The sequence below is a fragment of the Paramacrobiotus metropolitanus genome, unplaced genomic scaffold, assembly GCF_019649055.1.
Source record: "Paramacrobiotus metropolitanus isolate TYO unplaced genomic scaffold, Prichtersi_v1.0 Parri_scaffold0000001, whole genome shotgun sequence".
NCBI lineage: Eukaryota > Metazoa > Tardigrada > Eutardigrada > Parachela > Macrobiotidae > Paramacrobiotus > Paramacrobiotus metropolitanus.
In genome coordinates, this window is record NW_026570221.1 from 1,759,359 (window position 1) to 1,782,161 (window position 22,803).

The window sequence follows — 22,803 nt, forward strand, 5'->3', positions numbered from 1 at the left end:
ATCAAGTATCAGCTTATGCCGAAATATAGAACTGATAGATATTTTCTGTTCTCTATGTGGTTAATGGTTGTGTTTACGCCAGGCTATATCTTAAAATAGCTAACATGGGGCTAGGGTTTCATTGTCCTCCATCGTTCACAACTTCACATACAGTGAAGAACAATTCGTCTTTATGTCAGACATTAGGGGACAATGTCAAATAATCTCTTGCAGCGATTGCTTGAGCCAATTTTCCGAAAGGAAGAGCTTGGAAATTCGTCCAATCGAGGTTTTCCCAAAAACGGCTGGTAGGCACACTTAGGTCGTAGCTAGTAATGAATACCATTATTAGTGACCTAGAAATCAACAGTTTAACAGACCTAGAAATTATATATATATATATATATATATATATATATATATATATATATATATATATAGTTCATATATATATATAGGTTCATATATATATATATAGGTTCAGTGGATGGGGCTGGCGAACTCGACGGGTCACAGCGTGGGAATTTCGTTACGGCATGCCCGATAGTTATAATTACAGTGAAAAGTAAGTAATTTGAATGTTATGCAAAACAGTAACATATCTGTAGTCCTGCTGATCTCTTACAATTTGAGGAAAGTTTTCAACACCGTCCATTCAGCTCTGGAAAATGGGACATCACGAATCCAGTTGGTATACACCAACTTAAGTTGATGTTTCGCTTCGTCCTCCAGTGGCAGACAGTGCTGTTCCAACGCGTTTTTGAAATTACGTGCAACCTCAATTTCATTGCTTTGGGAAATATCCAAACTTAGATACGGTATTGTAGTAGTCAACAAAATGTTGTTACAAGGCCGACAAAACCCAGGCATTTTCGGCATACTGGAGTAAAACACTCGATTTTCGATCGCGACTTTGAAATCGACGAGAATTAAACGCTTGCAGTGTTTCGAAACAAGCGATAGCGGGAATTGAGTTGCTAAAGCTCCTTCGATTGGATAAGGTGGCTCGGAGTACAAAACGCATGGCAAAAAAGCTGGCCGATAATAATTCTTCAATATAACCATCCCCAGTAATACACTTTTTAGGCGCAGGATAGATGAAATCGCACGATCGACAGCACAAAATTCACTGCAGTCTGTCATATTAACAAGGACAAGTATCGAGGTAAGATGGCAAACACATTTGTCCAATATGAACGCAATGCGGTATCCGTCTGTGTCCATGCGATAAAATTTCTTACGGATTTTGTAAAAATCAATAATTACGATGCCGGAAAATACGTGATTGTTGGCCAGTAACAAGTTCCAAGCTCCACATATTCTGCAACGATATTGTTATAAATATCTCAACTTAACATTTCGACTTTTGGCTGAATAAATTTTTTGTACTACTTTTGAATGATTTTGCATAATCATATAATTCATATCCCTTGCGATCTTCTTCCGCGCGGATGCTTAAAGCAGCTCCACAACTTTAACCGATGACGCCAACAGCCAGGTGCTAGGTTTGAACAGAAATGCGAAACCGATTACTAAGGGCACGCTGCTGCCAAGTCCCTTTTTGGCAGCAGCCTCCCAGCGGGACTTGGAAGCAATATCTGATTTGAAACTAGATAACGATAATCACAAACTTCCATGTGTATAACTTTTTTGTGGAAATATTTATGGAACCGTTTATGCAGCAAGTACTTCACCGTCTATCAAATTTTGAGGCCCTCAGTGCCCCTGTCGCCTAAGCGGTGTGAGCAGATGTACGGCCCATAAAGTGGGCTGGTTTCAGTTACCTACAGTTTTCATACTACAAAGTGCGGTTCATCTAACTGGTGGCGGCTTGTCAACTGTTTGTCGCGTCGTTGTATCTGGCTTCAGTGGCTTGCTAAACCGTGAAGTACAGAAACCAATGGCCAAGCGGAATCGATTAAAAGTGTGCGCTTAAGCACCTTACCGGCGCATGTTATCCAATGAATGACTGTCCAGGTATGCAAAGATTTCAGATATGATTTCCAAAGGTAGCACAGCGATGGACACTTGGCCTAGTTATAAAAAAAACATTCTTTAGGAATAGTATAACCACACTTCCGCAGTGTTTGCGCTAAAATAACCTTTTGCTCTTTTATGGCCTGTAAAATTGCCTTTGACTACTTCTACTAGTATTTGGCCGCAACTGTGTTACAACAGCAGTTAGCTATTTTGGTGTCGCATCGGTGGCACAACAGCCTTTTGTAATTCCTCTGCAGTTTCCGGTTAATATATATACAGAACACCTGTATGACATACGTATACGTATACTGAAGTATACGTACGTACTGTGTCCTGATTCTCGTGATTTATTGTCATATTCCTTTTTCTACTTCTTAGCAACTATCCTGATTGTTGCCTTTTTCTTTGCTACGATCCTCTTTTTCCTACTGGTAGTTAGTTGATTTACTGCTACGATGCAGCACAGTCATTAAAGCGCTGCCACGGCTTCGCAAAATAGTTGCACGAGACATCTTTACAATCATGTCCCTGGAGCAGGCGCTCGCGTAATGCTTAAGTTTAACCAGACTCGCGATTTGCTCCGAGTTTGCTTTTTTTGCCAACGCAAGTTTTAGGCTAATTTTATTTTCTTATTCTAGTGCACTGTCGAATCCGTGTGCATCTCTAGTGTCGAAGTGCAGTGTCGGAACCGTGCGTCGTGTGTCGAATCCGTGGGCCTGGCTTGACCTCGCGAGCCGACCATAGTTTCTCAGTACAAAACTATGATTGTCTAGCTAATTCTAGCCCTGAAACTTTGCTAGGCACCCCAGTACTCGTGGAACGTCTTGAAATAGTATAGTTCTTTAGTACCTGCTCTACGTAGTATTTGAAGAGACTATCGCCTTGCCGAGCAAAGTGTGCATCTAAATTTCTGATGCCGACTGGTGTCTCCTGCAAGTCAAACGGCTGCGCTCCCTTAAATATTTTGTTGACAAAATTCGAAAAAATCACCGAAACTTACGTGCTTTGCGCGATATACCTGACTAGCACTAGTACAGTAACTGTACTTCATCTGACTAGTACACTAACATAAAAAAGCGAACAAAAATGATACTGTCTGCGCGCGAAAGGTACTTTATTCAGTGTATGTATATTGTATGTACAACATACATGTACTGTATGCATGTTTTCCCGCCAGTATATACAAATCTTCTGGCTACAAAACTTTATAAACCGAAACAAAAATGTCTTTAGGAGTGCGCGAAAGCGAAAGTTTTCGTCCATGTACACGAATTTGGTACCATCTACCGGCCCACTACCCTTAAATGATAGCCAACGAACCTAGACCGCCCGCACAAGGCGTCAGCTCGTTTGATATCAAAGACTACGTCGATACCGGGTTGCCCTGCCAGGTTGCCCGGCCAAGAAGTGATTTACCCGTCTACACCAGTGGTCACCCGGCAGAGCTCAAAGGAGGACTTCCGGGTGACCAAGTCGAACGACGATGTTGTCTAATCGTTCGACTTCCCGGTGGACGGTTAGGCAACTTCGTCGCCAGTCGGCAGAGTTCGAAACGTGATGGCTCCGGTGTCACAAACCGAATGGAGCGCGGATTGCGCACCGTAACCGGTGAGAGGGCGGCCCGACTTAACAGGAAAAATTTCGGACCATAGTCGGACCGCATTCTTTGCGACCGATCCGGCGCTCATGGTACAAGAATGGCGACTTGGCAGAAACTGCCACCCGACTTTAGACACACTGGGGGCAACGTGACCGCCGAGAACGCCAACCTCAGGGCGGTGGAGGAAATGTAACGGCAGCGGCAAATAAGAACAGCGGATCGCCGCTAGGAATCTGCATTTGAAAACTTTATGCTTGGCACGGAACTGCAAACAATGGAACGCCTAGCAGCCCATTGGGAGAAGCGGGCGACCGGCCTGGAAGCGGACCTGACAGCTAGCAGCCCGGCAGACAATTTCCGCGCCTGAAAGGAAGTCTCCGCTAGATTTCAGCAGCAGGCGATCGAAAGGCGGAATGCCGAGCGCGGAAGCGAAAAAAGCTCCTAATGGCAGAGAAACGCCCCGCCAGCATGAGATGCGGCACGAGACTGACCCGCTAGTTGTAAGGCGGTTCTGCTGAAAAAGCTTTCTTACGCACGGAAGCGTACTCGACTTTTGGTTGGACGATAATTTTTTCGATGAGCCATGGATAGATTTTTACGCGTTTCTAGGCTACCCCACGCGCATCGGTTACCCAAATTCAGTTGACATATCAATAGATTCATATATCCTTACGTCCTTATTTTTTGGAAATTATCTCCTAAATGAACATTGATTTTTTCAAGAAGTTATTAATTTCGTAAAATACAGGATCACACAAACGTTCCTACCATTATCTTTAAAAAAATCACAAGTTTTGGAGAAAGTCTAAATAAAATTTTTGAAAGTTGTAGTACGTAAGGGTTTTTAGTACTTAAAAGTTGTTAGTTTTGGAAATTATCTCCTAAATCACCATTGACCTTTTCAAAAAGTTATTATTTTTATAAAATTGAGCATCACACAAACGTTCCTACCTTTATCTTTAAAAAAATTATCAGTTTTAAAGCAGTTTTTAAAACATTTTTAAATGTTGCAGTACAGTACTTAAAATGTTGTTAGTACTTAAAGGTACTGTACTACTAATAAAATTACTTATTTTGGCAATGCATGAGTACTTTACAGTACTCAGTACGTAAGTTGTAGCAATTAAATGTAGTACTACTATCACTTAATCGCCAGCGTATTATTATAATATAATAATAAAAGCTGTATTACAGTACTGTATACTGTACAGTATTACAGTTGTAGTACTGTACTGTACCGTTGTAGTACTGTTGTAGTCTGTTTTGCAGCTTAGCAACCTAAACTACAGATCTGTGTATGTTATTTAAATTGTCAATTCCATCAAAATTATAACTTTTTTAAATTTTTGAAACCTCTAAGATGTTTTTAAAACATGTTCGAATACCTCAAAATAACTATTAATTTTTCCAAAGTCGGCTCTAAAGCTTTTACATTTCCAGAATTTCTAAATATTTCTAAATATTTCGACTCGGCCCCGCGCAGCGGGGCCGTTACCTCTAATTTTCTGAGCCTCCAGAGTTTCGAATTTTAAAAATGTCTAGAAATGTCTGAGTACCTCAATATCTCGCGGTCTTAAGGGGTTTGGCCCGGTACATAGCACCAAATTTATATGTATCCACGGCAACTTCCGCTGTCGCGCGCTCGCAAACCCTAATTCTCATAACGGTCCTCATACTCATAGCCCTGTTCCTAATTCAGAATTCATACTCAAAACGGCTTTCACAATCATAATCATACTTTGATCCTACCGGTTATCATATCTATATTTTTGTTCATAATCATAACTCAAACCTTTACCGCTACTCATACCAGTGCGGTACTGCGCTTAATGTTATTAGCAAAAGCATTATATTGTTTATTAATCGTAAAAAACGTATTATTGACACTAAGTAGTAATAGTTGTTGCGCAAATTGTGCACCGTTCTTGAATTTTTTTAAAATTTTTTTTTGATATCTGCTTTTGTCCTGGCTAGCAACGATTAAACTGCGTTATTACTCTTCCTGTGTTCTATTGCTGTACAGTATACACGATGCTTTTGTCGAAATTTAGTTTTGTGGAAATGAAAAGTTAACATGCCGTTCACTTTTTGTTTGGTGGAAGCTACGTAGTAAGCCCATTAACATTTCAGGTTTTTTCATCATTAGCACTAGTTTAAAAAATGGACGAAAGTGGACAATGGTAGATTTTCTTGCGCAGGTTTTATATGCAGATTAAACTACTTAGCTTTCGTTACCCAGTTCAAGTTTGCTGGAGTCATTTTGTAATGAAGCCATTTTCGAATAAATATTTTTTCGCTACTAATTATGATGAAATAATTTTTACGAGTGGACGAAAGCGGGCGGTTGAGTAGACTTACATGAACACATAGTTGTAATTGAATATTACATTTTTGACACACCAGCATGAGTAATGGTTAAGATATGAGCTATAATTATGAATAAATTAATATGATGACCGGTAGGACCAAAGTATGATTATGATTATGAGGGCCGTTATGAGTATGGATTCGGAATTAGGAGTAGGGTTATGAGTATGAGTATGAGAGCCGTTATGAATATTAGGTACATACCTAGCCACGCAAAAAAGTGTTTAGGATTGCGCGACAGCGAAAGTTCCCGTGTATGTACCCGAATTTGGTACTATGTGCCGGGGCAAATCCCTTAATTATCTAATTTATATGTAATTTCTAAATATTAAAATATCTAAAAGCCGGCCCGCGGCCTGTTTACCGTATTCACTCACATGGCGGCTCTGTGATACTGGTGGTAGCTTGGGCATTCACTAACCTCGAAATCTAATAAACATGTATTAATTTTATTTTAATAAATACTGAAGAGCTTGACTGATGGCTGAAAAAATCTTACAATTAGTATCTAAAGATGCAGCCTGCAAGGACACCTTGGGCGACCGTTAACTGTTCCCCGCAAGTTTCCATTCATTCTGCGTTAAAAAAATGGTAATTTATGGGCATCGTGTGCAGATATATGACCCCACTCAATCCATTTTATCACCGTTAAAATATTTTCTGTGGTACCAAAAAATTCAAGTCTTCAGTTCGTTAGATCGGTAATATAAAGTTACATTAAAAACGCGATAAAGAACCATGAAATAAGAAAAACTTACGGGGGCTTTCACAGTTTTCAGAAAATGGTCGAATCTAACCGGAAAGCTTGAAAAAATTCCGCATTTCCAAATGTTTAAAATATTTTCGTAGCTGGCCTCGCTGGGTTTTATATTTGAAATATTTCTCAAAATCTTTTTTAATGCTTTACGAAGTATAATTTGTATTTCTTTAATTCTTCCATACCTCAAACACAACTGGTCGCGCGCTAGCGCGACCGATACTTGTACCATTATAACGTCGCAGTGCGTCGCAAAATAGTAAGAGGCTAGTTGCCGCACTGTAAAAACCTGCGGTAAAATAGTCATAGTATATTTCCTTGCTGACTGGCATGCGAAGCTCTTCTAGTAAGTATTTTAACTCCGAAAACGAGCAAAAAACGGCTGTTGGGTTTTAAAATTTTATAAAGATATTGTAACAGCCTATCTGGTTGCTGTTCTAATGGGGTGGCGATCAGCCTTTACCACGATAATGCGGCTGTTGGGAGGAATGGTGGCACGGCCGGCAACGATGGTGGTCGAGGACGCTATTACTCATGTAACACAATTACACAGGTGGCTGCGATTGCGATGACACAGGTTCATCCGAAGCGGTGAAACGCAACAACGTAACTCAACGCATGCTTAATGACAAGTGCAATCAAGAAACGAAGCAAGAGATTAAGACAAGGTTGATCAAGTAGGTGCAAGCTGTAGCAAGAGGAGATGCGGAGTACAAGACTCAAGTCTAGAAATTCATGAGAAAGAGAAGTAGCCGGTAATATGGACACAAATTCATAACGCGATGGAATGATGATTCACTGCGGGGTGGTCTTATCGGTTGTACAAATATTATCTCCACAACATCTGTATCCGGTCGGTTGAGCCAAAGAAAGGAAATTGCTGCGCTTGCTACAACTATGTGCCCAAGTGCTTCTCCTCCCGCTGCTCACGTGGTAGTCTGTTTCCACAAACTCGTCGTCAGCTTGCTACCCTTCTATCAGGCAGCAAAAGATAAACCAGTCTACAGCAGCTTGCTGCGACTTGACGGCAGCCGCCCCGGTGACCGTACACGTAAAAGTTAACCGCCTACGGTAACAGCAGGGAGCGACAACTCCCGGCCACCATTACCGCAGCGGACAACCGCTCATCGTGATATATTCCTGACAAGCCAGTGTTAGTCGTATTCCTGCTGTTGTCTCCATGATCCATGCTAATGTCCGCTTTTGCACAAAATTTAAAGTAGTTCGGTCCAAAATGAAACTTTTTATTTAAAATGAGCTCAAGAATTTTATTTTACCCCTAACTGTTGCGTGCACGAAGGGTTGTCGCGCAGTTATATTATAACTTACAAGTCATTCGCTACAGAATGCAATAGAATGATGCAAAAAAGTGCATGGGAGTGCGCGAAAGTGAAAGTGTTCGTGCATGTTCTTGAATTTGTTGCCATATATATCGGGGCACGGCCCTTAAACCTGTTTTTGTACCAATAAATTATCGGAATGCGATACACTTACCAGAATCTTCTGTCTTCACATCGGCGAAACTGAGTTCACGAATTCTTTTCGTTGTATTCACGGATTTCTCTTTCGAGACAAGTGTTGAGTTGCAGTCGCTTTCTAACAAGTGCCCTTTAGCATTTGACATTTTCTCTCCAATGGATTCTGCCCAGAAATCGCTTCCACCATGAACACAGCGGAGGCACAGGATGTCCAAGATTACAAAGGTAATTTTGTCGCCATCTGCGTCCACATGAAAAATCACATAAAGAAACTGTTTATTTCACAGCATTTTTAATTTTTCTGAAAACTATAAACTGGGGTAAAAACTATAAACTATAAACAAATTTAAAAAAATTTCTAACATTTTTCAGCAGTAAGGCTCGCTGTCTTCGCTCTACAAAAGCAATTAATGTTAATTTTGACACGGCACTTTGCTTTACCCGCAAACTGACCAGGGAACATAGGGGTCCTCCCCCTTCAGAAAAATCTCATTTTTTGCACAAAGGTAGTAAACATATGTAGGACATTCAAAAAAAAAAAAATTTTCAGCTGCTGTAATCAAGGTAGGCGTAGTCGAACGCAATTTAAAGTCGTTAAATCAGCCATATCTTCACATATGCTAATATACAGAGTATTAAGTTTTTTCTCCGTTACTTCTTCGTTTTCATGAGTGACACCACCGTTTAGTTGTTTTTTATATGATAGACACTTAGAGCATGATAATTTATAGTTGCTCAAACGAAATTCTAGAGAAAAACTGATGATAAAGGAATATATTTGTAACCATTTCAGTAAAGAACATTTTCATACAGATACTCATGTATAAAAGATAGAATACAGATGCTCATGCTGCGCTGCAGCAAAGTACAGGAGTGAAGCACAGGACAGGAGTACAGTACTGGAGTGAAATGCTTGATGTGTGGTTTTCATTTTTTCAATGCGGTTTTCTTGACCACAGCAGGTGAACTCGCAGCCTTAAGGACAGCCAGAACCAGCTAATCTTTGACCACAGTGCAATACATGTACATAGCTGTACAATTATGACTATGATATGATCATATGACGATATTTGATTTTTCGCTATATTTTGTTTCGGGCTCATGATTTTTGCCCCTGAATGACAAATTTCCCGTCATTCAGTATCCAGGACGGTGGTTACCGGACCTAGTCTGGTAGATTGTTGTTCTCCAGAGGCTGTGTGGTGGCAGCTGTCCCGTAGACATCCAGCGACACACCAGCGGATTTCTCGTAAGTCCCATAGTTTCAGCTCTTTTCCTTTGCGAATCTTGTCGGTGAATGCTCCTACCATGCCTCAGTATTCTTGTTCTGGCTGCGGTAAACTGTTGCAGGCCTGGGGATCCCACAGACCCGTTTGCCCCAAAACCCTGTCGCGGGACCTGAAGCTTATCTCGGTCGTTCCCTCCGGTGCGGTTACATCCACCTCCACGTCCAGTAGGTCTGGAGGTGCCGCTCCTGCCCCACCTATAGCCGCATCTTTTCACCCGTGTAAAGAACGAATACTACGTCGCATTCCTCACGGTGCAAGACCCGCAGTAAGATCCTCTCTACAGAAAGTTCTCCAGCAGGTCGCCACCAAAAACGACAGCCAATCTTGGTTTAAACTGCTGTCGTTCTGTCCGAATGCCCTCCGCCTGCCAGAAAAAGTGATATCCGAGCGCTCAGCTTCACTTGCAACTGCAGTGAAGAGAAACCTTGCTTTGTATGAACAAGGTACAGATCTACCCCCAAGCTCTCCGCCCCCTAGTCGGAAACAACGCTGCAGCGAAGAGGATCTTGTTCGGCAAGTTGGCCAGAAAATCGATGATGGATCCATCTCCGGCGCTATGAGAGTTTTATTGTCCACAGATTCAGTGGCCGCCTGCACACCCGAAGTTCTCCAAAGTTTGCGCGAGAAACATCCTTTATGCCCCCCTCCAACTACGGCTCGCCACGCCACTTCTGCTGTCGCTGCGCCTACGGTAACTGCTGCAGAAGTGTTCGCCGCCATTTTTGCTGCTTACTTTCTTTTTACTTAATTAGTAAAAGGCAAAAACGGCTTACTAAGTAAGGTTTACTATTTATTTTTACTAAGTAAAGCAACACTGGAAGCATCCACATCTGCTGTATCAAATTAATGAGTCACTGCGCTCCTGTTTCCAAGAACTCAGTAACGTGCGGGTGAACCACGACGACTACCCATGTTGGAGACAAGCAACTCTGCCAGTCAGTCGAGGAGGCATTGGTATTATCGTCAATACTTCATCACCTACCGGCAGTGGACGCTTCCGAAGCAATTGAGTTGTGGAAAGCCAAAACTTAACAATCAGAAATGCCTGAAGTTGCCTTCCGAAAGCTTCAGAAAACGTGGGACTTACCGCTTTGTAATGTGTCAGTTTCGGTTTTATTGGAATTATTTCGCGGCGACGGCATCAATACTGCCCGCCTTCTTGCACAGTCCAGACCGGAAGCCGGGATTTGGCTGAATGCGCTTCCTTCAGCCCACATTGGCAACCTACTCGACGACGAAACGATGAAAATTTCACTTGGTCTGCGTCTTGGAGCGGATATCTGCGAGCCACATAACTGCACCAAATGTCACAAACATGTTGACAAGTTGGGCCACCACGGGTTATCATGCAGCTACTCGGCTGGTAGGCATGCGCGCCATGGAGGGCTCAACAGTATCATGTGCCGCGCCTGTGTTTCTGCTGGTATCCCGGCTAAACTCGAACCACGCGGCACGTCCTCCACAACAGATCAACGCCCTGACGGCTGTACAACATTCGCCTGGAGAAGAAGAATGTGTCTGGCCTGGAATGTGACGTGTGTCGACACGATGGCCTTTTCCCATCTACCGTTGACGTCGGTTACGGCAGGAGCTGCTGCTGTACAAGCAGAAGAAAGGAAGTCCCGATTGTACGCGTATCTGCAAGGGCGCTACATCTTTTCTTCCATCGCCTTTGAGACGATGGGCCCCTGGGGACCGTCGGCTATCGCTATTGTGAAGGAGTTGGGCAAAAGACTTCAGGAGCACACTGGAGAACGTCGACCACACGAGTTTTTGCGTCAACGACTATCGTTGGAGATTCATCGCGGAAATGCAGCATCTATCCTTGGCACGATGGACGGAGTGGATAGTTAAAATGAAGTTTTGCTGTTGTGATTAATATAGCGTGCTTGTTTCTTTATTACCATAACTGTGCGATGATTATTATTAAAAGCGAGATCTTTGACTGTGGGCTGCTTGCCGCACTATACACGGTGTGATAGCGACTCAGGGTGGCAGTTTGGCTGTCCGCTCCTAACCTCAGCAGAGAATAGGGAAAATAGGATGTAGTGCAACAGGTCGATGGTCATTAGACAATATCGGTCAGCCCTGCATTGTATCTTGTGTTCTCGAAAACGACTTTAAAAAGACTGATCACTATGAAACTGCAATGCGCAAAAAATTTTATAACGCATTGATGTAAGTTATTTGAAATGCGGGTGCAGCATTAAATTGTTACAATAGGAAACTTTCAAACTTTTCAGCTTGCAAGTATTACAAAAGGTTTGGAAACCATTTGTACAGTATTTGCTTTTTTGTGAACCATAGGTATGTGCCTTCTTGTTTGTGAATCGGTTTGTCACAATTATATTATTTATTATTAGTTTTGATATAAGGATTCAGTTTGAGCTGATTAGGATACGGCGTGCTTATCCGAAAGACAGGTGTTACATTCTCACCATAGGCCTAAAAAACGGTATGGCGTAAAGGATACGCATCATAATTCTCATAAATATTGCGTTGAACCGTTATTTATTAGGATATTGACTCTTAGGTTAGTACTGTATACAAATACCTAGATAGTAGATACCTAATTCTATTATTATTAAATTATTATTAATATCCAAATAATAAATACTGTACATACTGCACACCCGTTCCGTTATGATATAACATTGCGCATAAGGTTTTCACCCCGTTATTTAGTGAGTCTAAGCGACGTCACAGCGGGAGGAGCTAAGCACGCTTATAGTATAGCAAAGACCGCCCATCATTTTTCATCGACCAATAAAAACCCTAAGACTGCAGATATTTCTGAGCAACGAGACAGCGTAAACGCATTTCCTCTATTGCTCTATAAATCGCTGAAAACTGCGCTTTCTTACCTTGCGCCGTTGTCGAGAACGCACATTTTAAAAAAACTTGAAAACCACTTAACTTTAAATTGCTTGAGAACAGCAAGATGAAATTGATTAATTCTTTCAGCGCTGCACACATTTACCGTAACCTTACACTTTTGCACTTAGAAAAAAAAATTTTGATTTCGTTCGTAGTTTTGATTAACAAAAGTTTGAACTCAATTAATTTTAAAAAAATTGGATTGCATCTGATGAATAAATGTATTTTTTTTAAATTATTTATGTACAAAATTTCTCTGCGAATTCAGTCAAAACACCCTGAACAACTGCAGATGATCGGAAGAGTCACAAAATAATTCCTCTTGAGTGTACCGAAGCTGATTCTGGCTGTCCTTAAGCCATGCGTCACTTATGAAATCAAAGAATTAACTGACAAAAAATCGATTTATTATCATATGTGCAGTAAGTACTTACCAACTTAACAATTTAAATTACGTTTGACCACGCCTACCTTGATTACAGCAGCTGAAAATATATTTTTAAATGCCCTACATAGTACATATGTTTACTACCTTTGTGCAAAAAAACGAGATTTTTCTGAAGGGGAGGACCCTGAGTTCCCTGGTGAGACAAATTTGTAACTTTTAAAAATTTCAAAGCAGTAAGTAGTTTTTTTGGCAGATTGGTTTACCGTTTTTAGTGCCCCACCCGCCCGAGCGAGTTAAACTCGCCTGTGTTCTAGATTACCTAGTTTCACGAACAGGCGATCCGTTTTTGCAATGAATTGTGGATTTTTGCCACCGTACGGGCGAGCGTTACGAAATGCTGCGTCCAGAAACTTAACAATGCGGGATTCATCCGGTACTGCAATTGTATCCGACCCTTCCAACGGAATCACATGTTTGACAAAAGGTATTTGAGACAGCCGACCAAAAATAGAATTTTGGTTGGAATGTGGTAATTCCGCTACCACTTGCCATCGGTGCACGACATAAAACGCGTTGCTATTTTCACCTTCTGTTGTTGGAGATGTGGCAATGCAGCAAATCAACAACGTTAAGGGGTGACATGGCATCAGAATTTGGCCCGGTCGGAAGACGTAAGCGCCCTGCCATGGGCCGCTGTTGGCTCTTAGAGCTATATAGACATTAACTGGATGGGGCTTCTTGATTAAGGAGTGCTGCCAGATATTTTTTGTATGCATCCAACGGGCCGGTACGCTTCCAGAATCGAAGTCAATAAAAACCTCATTATTTTCGATGTCCTGGAGATATCCGAGACAAAAAACATTTTCAGTCAATTTAACCAATACTGTGTTCGACATATTGAATTGCAGACCACTGCAACTATCTCTCGCAAAAAGATTCGAGGATGTCGCCATTGATGCATTGAAATGACACATATAAAGACTTCCACCGTCTGGCTCGTCAGATCATAACAGATAACGGGCTGTACGAGTTATTTCTGCTTGGAATAATATGCAATTATTTTACGCATATTTTGCAATATTAGCCGTCAAGCGTTCGGTAGCATTCGCACTCAAAGAAACGAAGTGCTAAAATAAAAACAAAAACTGTTGTAAAACTGAAAAACTTCGGATCTGTTCACGTCTACCTCGGTCAAAACAAATGCACAAAAGCATTCCCAACAACTACCGTAAATTCAGCTACCTCTTCTATCGATATAGTTCTTAAGTCAATGGTATGGCGTACCGATTGCGCAAAGGTTTTGCAAACAAATGCCAAACATTTGCTAATGACAAATGCTTTCTAGTTTTCAATCAAATGTTGCTGACAAATGCTTTTCACTACCAGACAAATGTTTTTTTTAAAAAAAGTTGTAGGAGACAAATGTTTCTGACAAATGTTTTTCACTATCAAACAAATGTTTTCAAAAAAAATTTAACAGACAAATGTTTCTGACAAATGTCAGAAACTTTCAAACAAATGTTATTGACAGTCAGAGCTTTCAGACAAGTGGTTGCGTTCAGCAAGTTCGACTCACCAAAATGCTGAGTCATCGGTTGTCACGATTAAGTACTCAGCATTATGGTGAGTCCGAGTCGGACGTTCTGAACGCAACCACCCAGTCCGCATTCAGATTTGCGGTGGTACTTAGGCTTCGGACATTTCGTCAGTAACATTTGTGAGAAAGTTTCTGACATTTGTCACAAACATTTGTCTGTTAAATTTTTTTTAAAAACGTTTGTTTGATAGTGAAAAACATTTGTCAGAAACATTTGTTTGTTAAATTTTTTTTAAAAACATTTGTTTGATAGTGAAAAACATTTGTCAGAAACATTTGATTGAAAACTAGAAAGCATTTGTCATTAGCATTTGTTTGCAAAACCTTTGCGCAATCGGTATACCATACAATGGAGGCACCGAATGCTAGCTACGCGTAGGTTTCTTGTATCACTTACAAATTCGCAGTATTTCTGTAGAAGTTTCTGTGAGCTTGTATTGTAGTCAAGCTGAATAGGCGATAAAGAAAGTACTATAGTAACTGAAAGCAGGGAGTCAGCTAGACTAAGCGTGTACTGCGCAAGTAATTCGAAAGGAGACTTACCAATTAGGAGAGAGACGGAAAAAGAGAGAACGTGGCCAAGGAACAGACAGAGCTAAGTAGCACATTTTTGCCGATGCGCTGCAAGAGCACAAGCCCCGTCTCTCAGCCAGGCAAAGGGGGAGCTCTTGCGTTCGCTCAGGCTCATTCCATTTAGAACTTGACAATGACAGCACACACAGCGCTCGTTTATTCGACTACTGTATATTCCTGTTCATGGTAATGGTAACTAATTAGCATAAATCAATAGAATATATACAAACTAGTAGACCCCGCGCAAACTGCGCGGAATATAGCAGCGATGGATAAATAATTTAATGCAAATCTCAAAAAGTCTTACATTAGTTACTGTACATATATGCCGTATATCTACGTATCTGTATTTACATTACTTTTATGTGCGAAACGTAACATTTTTCTTAACAGAGAAATCAGAGATACTGGTGTTACCTTCGCAGTACAGTGTCTATTTTAAATTATTTTCCCATCCCGGCGATTGCATTTACTTACAAAGCTTTAGATTAGATCGTAGAAGCTTTAGATAACATTAAAAATCGAAGTTTTTTCCCCGGAAACAGCTCTTTTCTCTTTAGGTTTGAGCTTTACCGGTAGCACCAATTCATTTTTTCCTGATCATCCTTCAAGAGAATTTTACTCTAGTTGTTAAGTAGCAGCTTTGAACTCATCAAAAGTTTTGCAATTTTATGACTTTATTACAGTACTTCCAACATTGTACACTTTTCAGATATCAGCCTTCCTTATAATTAATTTGACTTACCAGGGCTCAGTCACCGCCTACCCCCTCAGAAAAATTTCATTTTTTGTTTGAGGACAGAAGAGGTATGGGGAACACCTAAAAAAATACTTTCATCGGCAATGGTCCAGTGGGCGTGGCCAAACACGAATTTAATGGTTGACATTGTTGCAGTGTACTGCCATTGCCGTATATTGCTGTATTGTACATATGGTAATTTAAAGATAACTTTATTTCCGAGTTCTGTGTTATACGTTACAGTGTAGTTTTTACTTTTCTTTGATTTTATTTCCTAAATCACTGTTGTTAGAGAATTCGCCAATAGCGACTGTACTGACTGACACCCGTGTGCTGCAAATCCATGCATTTTAGAGATTGATAAAAATTTAACTTTTTCAAAACAGTTATTTCGGAAGTAACATGAAATAAAAGAGTAAAAATTACAGTGGTAATGGATAACACAGTCCTCCGGAATAAGTTTATCAGTGTATTCTGTAGTACCATAATATTATGTGCTTACAACACAGCAATACGACAACTGGCAGTACATGCAATAATGTCAACCATTAAATTCGTGTTCGGCCACGCCCATTGGACCATTGCCGATGAAAGTATTTTTTTAAGTGTTCCCCATACCTCTTCTGTCCTCAAACAAAAAATGAAATTTTTCTGGGGGGGGCGGTGACCGAGCCCTGGTTAGTCAGATATCGCTGGTGCCCTTGTCGAAACGCTTATCAATAGGCTTATTAATAGGTACATAACAATATTTTTCCACTACCGGGTGGCCCAACGGCTACCGATCACTTCGGCCGTTTTCATTTCGGCCGCGCTCATTTCGGCCAAAGTTTTTCGGCCGCCACTCACTTCGGCCGCCATTCACTTCGGCCGTCATTCATTTCGGCCGCAATTCACTTCGGCCACAGTACATTTCGGCGGAAATACCAAAACTTTTAACCTGCACCGCGTAACATGCTAAGTGCTCGTAATACGCGAAATTTTGTTCTGTTTTCATTTTGCATGCACAATTACGTTGGAGCACGTTTGTCTTTTGAAGTGGAACAGTCAATATCATGTCTCCCTTTTCTAATTGTTCTGATTAACACCTCGTCAACCGTCATAAGACCGATGATGCGAAGTTAGGAAGCCTACAGTCACAGGGAAGTACTGAAAACTTAACGTACGACACCTAGTAACTCATAAAAAATTAAAAGGAATCTTCATTTCATAAAGAAACAAAGGATAAACAAAGAACAGCTGTGAAAACATAAGAAAGGTAAAGAAAAACTAAGAAACCCAAGAAATCTAAAAAACCTAAGAAATTTAAGAATACTAAGAAACCTAACAAACCTAAGAAACCTAAGAAACCTAAGAAACGAACGAAACCTAAGAAACGAACGAAACCTAAGAAACCTAAGAAACCTAAGAAACCTAAAAAACCTAAGAAACCTAAGAAACCTAAGAATAACCTAAGAATAACCTAAGAATAACCTAAGAAATCTAAGAAACCTAAGAAAATAACGAAACTTAAGAAACCTAAGAAAGCATACCAAACCTAAGAAAACCTAAAAAACTTTCAGAAAGCATAAAAACACCTAAAAAAAATCTCGAAAACAAGGGAAACCCAAAAAAAGCTATGATGGCCGAAACGTCCATTTGCGGAAATAAGCGTTGGCCGAACTGAGTGTTGGCCGAAGTGAGCTACGGCCGAAATGAACGTTGGCCGAAGTGAACCAGTGCGGCCGAAATGTAACGCGGCCGAAGTGATCGGACGCGGGCCCAACAAAATGGCGGTCTCCGCTTTTGGCTTGTTTCTCGAGAACCACTTGTCGCATTGCAAGCTGTATAGGCTCATTTAATAGGCAGTTTTATTAGCTACCAAAAATAGTAAAACGTTTTACCTTGTATGAAAAGAATTTTGTTAGCAATGGCGTCAATTGAAATCATATCGAAAGTTATAATGACCCAGCTCGCAGACCTTAAATTTTCGTCTAACTTCTTTTCCGTATGACATTTTCGAACTTCTCCGACTGTTTTATTAAGAAAATATACTCTTCTTTCGACAAAAAAAATATCTGTTGGCATGGTGCATGCGCAGGGTAAACTATGCCCCAAACAATTTTTTTAATTTTCTTGCTTTTTTTATGTGGTTTTTTGGGCATTTTCAGTTATAATTTTTGTGTGCATCACAGGGTGGAACAAAAAAAGCCTGTTCCACTGATAAGTGTAGCTAGGTGAATGCGCTTTTGGGCACGGGTTAGAATGAAGTCAGCTGTCGAAGCGCTGGTATGAGAATTGGTTTCGAATAGCTGGCTTATAAAAATCACAAGATTGACCCACGTAAAGTTTCTGGTCTTCTCGTTTGTTTAGGCCTCAGGTTCAGTAGAATGCCAAAGTTTATGCACTAGAAAAACAGGGAATAATCTCTCTATCGGAATCAGTAAAGTAAGACTCAGTAACTCACTCTGATGGATCACTGCAATTTTTAGTTTGGAAATGGAGAAATAGGAATTTTCGTTTCTGGGACATCCTCAAAATCTGATCATTTTCAAAAATTATTTCTCGAAAATCTCATACCTATACTAAACCTTGATCTGGCTAAACTTTTATATGTTGGAATGTTTGCTCTTCCGAATGAAATGAATGAAGTATCAGTAAAACACTGGACGGACCCAGCGCACCTCATTAACACAGACCGCCATTTTGTTCGGCCACCCGGTATATTGCTGTGCATAAAGAAAACACCAGTGTAATTAACTACATCCGTAACAACCGTGACAGAGTAAGGTTAAAAAACCTATGTTTGGGAGAACGGGTAGGCCGATTTCAACGCGGTCAAGTGCGCTAGAACCGCTGCAACGACGCGGTGGATGTTACGCTATTACCGAGACGATGCGCCTCGAGGGGAAAAAAGGGGACGGGAAAGGAAAATTGTTACCATGGGCCTCCATAGACATACATGGACAAGTTGTTCCCATGTGTTTCCCATGTACGTAAATGACACGACACCCCTCGGCCAGCGGCCTCGATCCGAACATAAACGGTTAATCAACCACCAAAAGCCGACGCCGATAAATTGGTTACGGATGTAGTCCTCCGTAAACTGGTTATCTACATCCGTAACCACGTATACACGACTGATAATGTAGCCAATGTTTGGGCGAACGGCTGAACCGATTTCGACGCGGCCAAGTGCGTTAAATTCGTCTTAACGGCGCGAATGTTCTTAAGCTATGGCGCCATCGATACGCCCCAAAAGGGAAGGAGTAGCCCCAAAAAACAAATTGTTGCCATGGGCCCCCATACATAGACATACATGGTAAATACATTGTCTGTTTGCGGATCGTTCGGAAAAACCGAGACAGACAGCGGCCTTCGGAATCGGCACGTTACAAAGTATTGAAAATTAACCACGTATACACGATTGATAATGTAGCCAATGTTTGAACAATTGAACCGATTTCGACGCCAACTGTTAATTGCATTAAATTCGTCTCAACTATTGCGCATATGACTTTGCTTACGCTAATTGGAATTAGAGCGCAAAAAAACAATTTTAATATGCCCCAAAAACATAAATTGATTAATCATGTTTAATTCCCCATCACGGAATCGGCACGTTCGCCACGACGATTGACGAATGTTTGGAACGGCTGAACCGATTTCGACGCGGCCGTTAAATTCGTCTCAACGGCGAATGTTACGCTATTGTTGATTGCAAAAAGTCCCAAACAAATTGTGATAGACATACATGTAAATGCATTGTCTGTCCGATCGTTCGAAGAGATCGTTATTTTGAAAATTTAAGAAACATTTCTTAGGTCTCTTAGGTTTCTTAGGTTTTCTTATGTTTTCTTAGGTTTCTTAGGTTTCTTAGGTTTCTTAGGTTTCTTATGTTTTCTTAGGTTTCTTAGGTTTCTTAGGTTTCTTAGGTTTCTTAGGTTTCTTAGGTTTTCTTATGTTTTCTTAGGTATTCTCAGGTTTCTTAGGTTTCTTAGGCTTTCTTAGGGGTTCTCAAGTTTTCTTAGATTTTCTCTTTCCTAAATTTCGTAGTTTTCTTAGCGGCTGGGACCAATGCGATCAACCGTCGCGAAGTGTGCATTTCGTAACAAACTTGCGCCGCAAAAGTTTGTGTACGGATGTAGATCACGTAAACTGGTTATATGAATACTAAACATCTCTTGCAGACCTTCGGCCTCTTCTGATTGTAACGCATGATCTCCGCTTCTATCCAATCGATTTTTCTGCTTCAAATTGCACAAGAATCCTCCCAGTGCGGGGAGTGTTTTTAGACTCCTGACCTTTCGCCATCGCGATCGCGGTAGGCCCAGTGGTCACTGAAAAGCTTGTTACCATGGATGCCATAGGGCTAAGATGGGCAGCTCTGTTGCCACGGGCATGATAAATTTGAACAAGAAAAATTTTTGGTTTCGCCTCTGCGTTTCTTGTGCTCCCCTGGCTGAATGAACACTTAACAAATCACTTCGCCCTTTGATAAGCCACTACAGCAGCTTCTCAGATTCAGTATAATTCAGTAGAATAAGCAGAAACTACAGCAGCTAAGCTGATAAGCCACTACAGCAGCTTCTCAGATTCAGTAGAATTCAGTAGAATAAGCAGAAACTTAGCAGCTGAGCCATGAACCAAAAGACTTTACGAGCAAAAGGTCAATACTCCACGATTCTCACCGCAGGCAACCATCTTGAATAAGTAGCTGTCTGGCTTTGCCATTCTGACTTTACAACACAATCCAACACATGAAGATTGGAGACACAAAGGTCACCGAAGATGAACTTGCTGAGCTTGGATTGGATGACCTTTCACTGAACGACAAGACTGTAGGTGATGACCTTTGGCAACTCCAATGGTCTCAGATGAATCAAATGAATCATATTTCACGGATGATGAAACGACGATGAATATGTCTTTCCAATCCGCGATGAGACAAGCCGACCGTGCTGAAGGGATGACACCTTTCAAGGAAATACCCGAGCATCTCATTGAACGGACAAAAACAGGAAAGGTCATTAATGTGCGACCACCGTCACCGAACAGTCCCACGTCAACTTTGAGGAGACGTGTCAGTGAATTGGAAAACGAACTTGAAGATAACGAACGTCAGGCGGACAAGCGGAAACAGGAATATCGAGAAAGACTGACGGCACTTGAGACCCGCCTGTTCGATCTGGAGCAGCAACAGGGTGACCTTCAAAGTGCCGCAGATGGTTGGAAAGTGAAATACGAAAGGCAGAAGGAATTCGCTGACAAGTATCTGAAAATGGCAGATGACAGAGAAATGGAAGGTCACCTCGCAGTCAATGACCTTAATGAGAGTATGTCGGAAGAATCAGCTGAAAGGTCACGGCACCCAGCCGAATTGAAAGACGAGTGTGACTTACTGAAACAAAAGGTCACTGAAGCTGAAGCAAAAAGAGACGATTATGCGACCAAACTCGCCGAAGCTACCCAGCGACTGTTAACAAACACTATTGAAGTGCTCAAGCTCAGGAATGATCTGAAGCTTCGAGATGAGAGTATCGGAACCCTCCAGAAGGAATCACAAGATCATCAGAGAAGAGCTGACGATGCCGTCAGGGTGGCTAAAGACTTGCGAGACCTTACAGCCACCGAAGGCGCACGGTTGAGCAATGAAATAAGACAGATCATGGAAGAGAATAAGGTGTTGAAAGAAAAGATCGAGAAGGTCACCGAAGACAATACCGAGTTGAAAGGAGCCGCTAAGACAATTGCCGAACAAGGGTTAAGCTGGGAGCGAGAAGCACTCCGCTTAGACGTGTTGGTCACGGCACTCGAACGGAAAGATAAAGAATGGCAACAGACAGTACACCAGAAGACACAGGAGATCATCAGACTCAATACGGAGCTGATCGACATGACCCAAACGGTAATGACAGGAGAAGATGAGGTCACCCAGACAAAAAACCAGCTGAAAGCAGCAGCTGAGGAATATACAAAATTGGAAAGAGAAGTGACCCAGTTGGCGGAACACATCAAAAAGGCAGAGAACAATACGGAGAAGATGATCTAGGAGAAGACCTTTCAACTTCACCAGCACATGCTAAAGGTCAGCCAAGAGAATCAGAATTTAAAAGTTGAGAAAGAGCAATCTGAGCTGAAAATCAGACGTCTCGAAGACGAGAATAAAGCGCTCAATATGTCGAATAAGCACAAAGATGAACAGCTCCTGCAATACGGAGTCAAAACGGCAACGTTGGAATCGCCCCCGCCCAGTTACAGTAAGGCACAGGAAACGGGCACGGGCAAAAGCTTCCATTTCGAAATGCCGCTACGAACAGGTACCGGCAAAGGAAGCGTTAAAACGGAGTAACGGCGAAAAGGTTAATGAGGACAAAGAGCAGCTGTCGGAAGGTTACCCGGATATGAGTCGAGGCGATCCTTCCCAGTTTCCCCCGCATATTGAAACGAACGTATTCATTGACGAAGGGCGACGAGACAGACCCTCTAGCCGGCAAGAGCGTCCAAGGAAATCCCGCTATGCAAAGGCGAAGCGAAACCTAAACGATGATGAAAGCAGCGAAGAAGAAGAGGATCCGAGAGGGGGTTTCGCATTAGCAAAAGCACTTAACTCCATGGCACGGAAAACACCTCTCATGACCTTTGACGGCAGTCGTGATACCGTGAATGGTTGGACAGGACTGGTAAAAGACACCCAAAAAACGTACCAACTCACCGATAACCAGATTATGATCGAGATAGCCAGCGCGGTGAAAGGCCCTGCTAAAACCTGGTTCGAAAGCGAAAAGGACGTCGCATCAGAGGACGGAATCGAATATACGGTTACAGAATGGATGGATAAATTCAAAGATGAATATGGCGACCGAGACGAAGAAGTCTTAGGCTTACGTGAGGCCTATGCAAGAAAATTCGAACTCGGAAAAGAATCGCTTGACCAGTATTATCAGGCGATGATGCGGTTCAAAGCAAAAAGGATCATCACGGAAAAACAAGCGGTGGGCTTCTTAATCGAAGGATACAGAGGGGACAATGAACTCTACAAAGCCCTGCGTACACAAAAGTGCAGAACGCCAACCGACGTAAAGGACTTTTTCCGACATTGGGCAACGGGAGAAGAAAAGTACAAGGCGCCAAAAGGTCAACGTAATCAGGAATACGTGACCATCCGCCAAGGCCAAGTTGAAAATGTACCACAACAAAGGA

The 22,803-nt window shown here is 41.7% G+C and overlaps 2 protein-coding genes across 8 annotated transcripts; one reads left to right on the forward strand and one right to left on the reverse strand.

Annotated features, from left to right (window-relative positions):
* On the reverse strand, positions 1–15,142 carry LOC129595905 (uncharacterized). 6 transcript variants are annotated; one of them, XM_055493305.1, is made up of 7 exons: positions 14,856–15,141; positions 14,710–14,760; positions 13,035–13,842; positions 8,178–8,402; positions 1,925–2,012; positions 605–1,300; positions 1–308 (listed from the first exon to the last, which is right to left on the reverse strand). In XM_055493305.1, the coding sequence occupies exons 3-7, from the start codon at positions 13,687–13,689 to the stop codon at positions 176–178; spliced, it is 1,797 nt and encodes a 598-aa protein (XP_055349280.1). In that variant the 5' UTR covers positions 13,690–13,842; positions 14,710–14,760; positions 14,856–15,141; the 3' UTR covers positions 1–175. The 6 variants fall into 6 exon arrangements, with proteins under 6 accessions (XP_055349280.1, XP_055349435.1, XP_055349199.1 ...); XM_055493460.1 differs by lacking the exon at positions 14,710–14,760 and having other exon boundaries at positions 13,035–13,551; positions 14,856–15,142; XM_055493224.1 differs by lacking the exon at positions 14,710–14,760.
* On the forward strand, positions 7,898–10,460 carry LOC129596295 (uncharacterized). Of its 2 annotated transcripts, none has more exons than XM_055493566.1 (3): positions 7,898–8,386; positions 9,303–10,141; positions 10,260–10,460. In XM_055493566.1, exons 1-3 carry the CDS (start codon positions 8,347–8,349, stop codon positions 10,458–10,460), a joined length of 1,080 nt encoding a protein of 359 aa, XP_055349541.1. In that variant the 5' UTR covers positions 7,898–8,346. The 2 variants fall into 2 exon arrangements, with proteins under 2 accessions (XP_055349541.1, XP_055349620.1); XM_055493645.1 differs by having other exon boundaries at positions 10,324–10,460.
* Positions 15,143–22,803: the final 7,661 nt, after the last annotated feature.

What these genes read in the sequence shown, in the direction of transcription:
- LOC129596295 (XM_055493566.1), top strand. Translation starts at nt 8,347, where the DNA reads ATGAACACAGCGGAGGCACAGGATGTCCAAGATTACAAAG. An exon ending in GGATGTCCAAGATTACAAAG is followed by an intron (nt 8,387 to 9,302) that starts GTAATTTTGTCG and finishes CCCGTCATTCAG; the next exon opens with TATCCAGGACGGTGGTTACC. An exon ending in CTGCTGTCGCTGCGCCTACG is followed by an intron (nt 10,142 to 10,259) that starts GTAACTGCTGCA and finishes TACTAAGTAAAG; the next exon opens with CAACACTGGAAGCATCCACA.
- LOC129595905 (XM_055493224.1), bottom strand. Translation starts at nt 13,689, where the DNA reads ATGTGTCATTTCAATGCATCAATGGCGACATCCTCGAATCTTTTTGCG. An exon ending in TCGCCTGTTCGTGAAACTAG is followed by an intron (nt 8,403 to 13,034) that starts GTAATCTAGAAC and finishes ATGTGGACGCAG; the next exon opens with ATGGCGACAAAATTACCTTT. An exon ending in TCATTGGATAACATGCGCCG is followed by an intron (nt 1,301 to 1,924) that starts GTAAGGTGCTTA and finishes ATATCGTTGCAG; the next exon opens with AATATGTGGAGCTTGGAACT.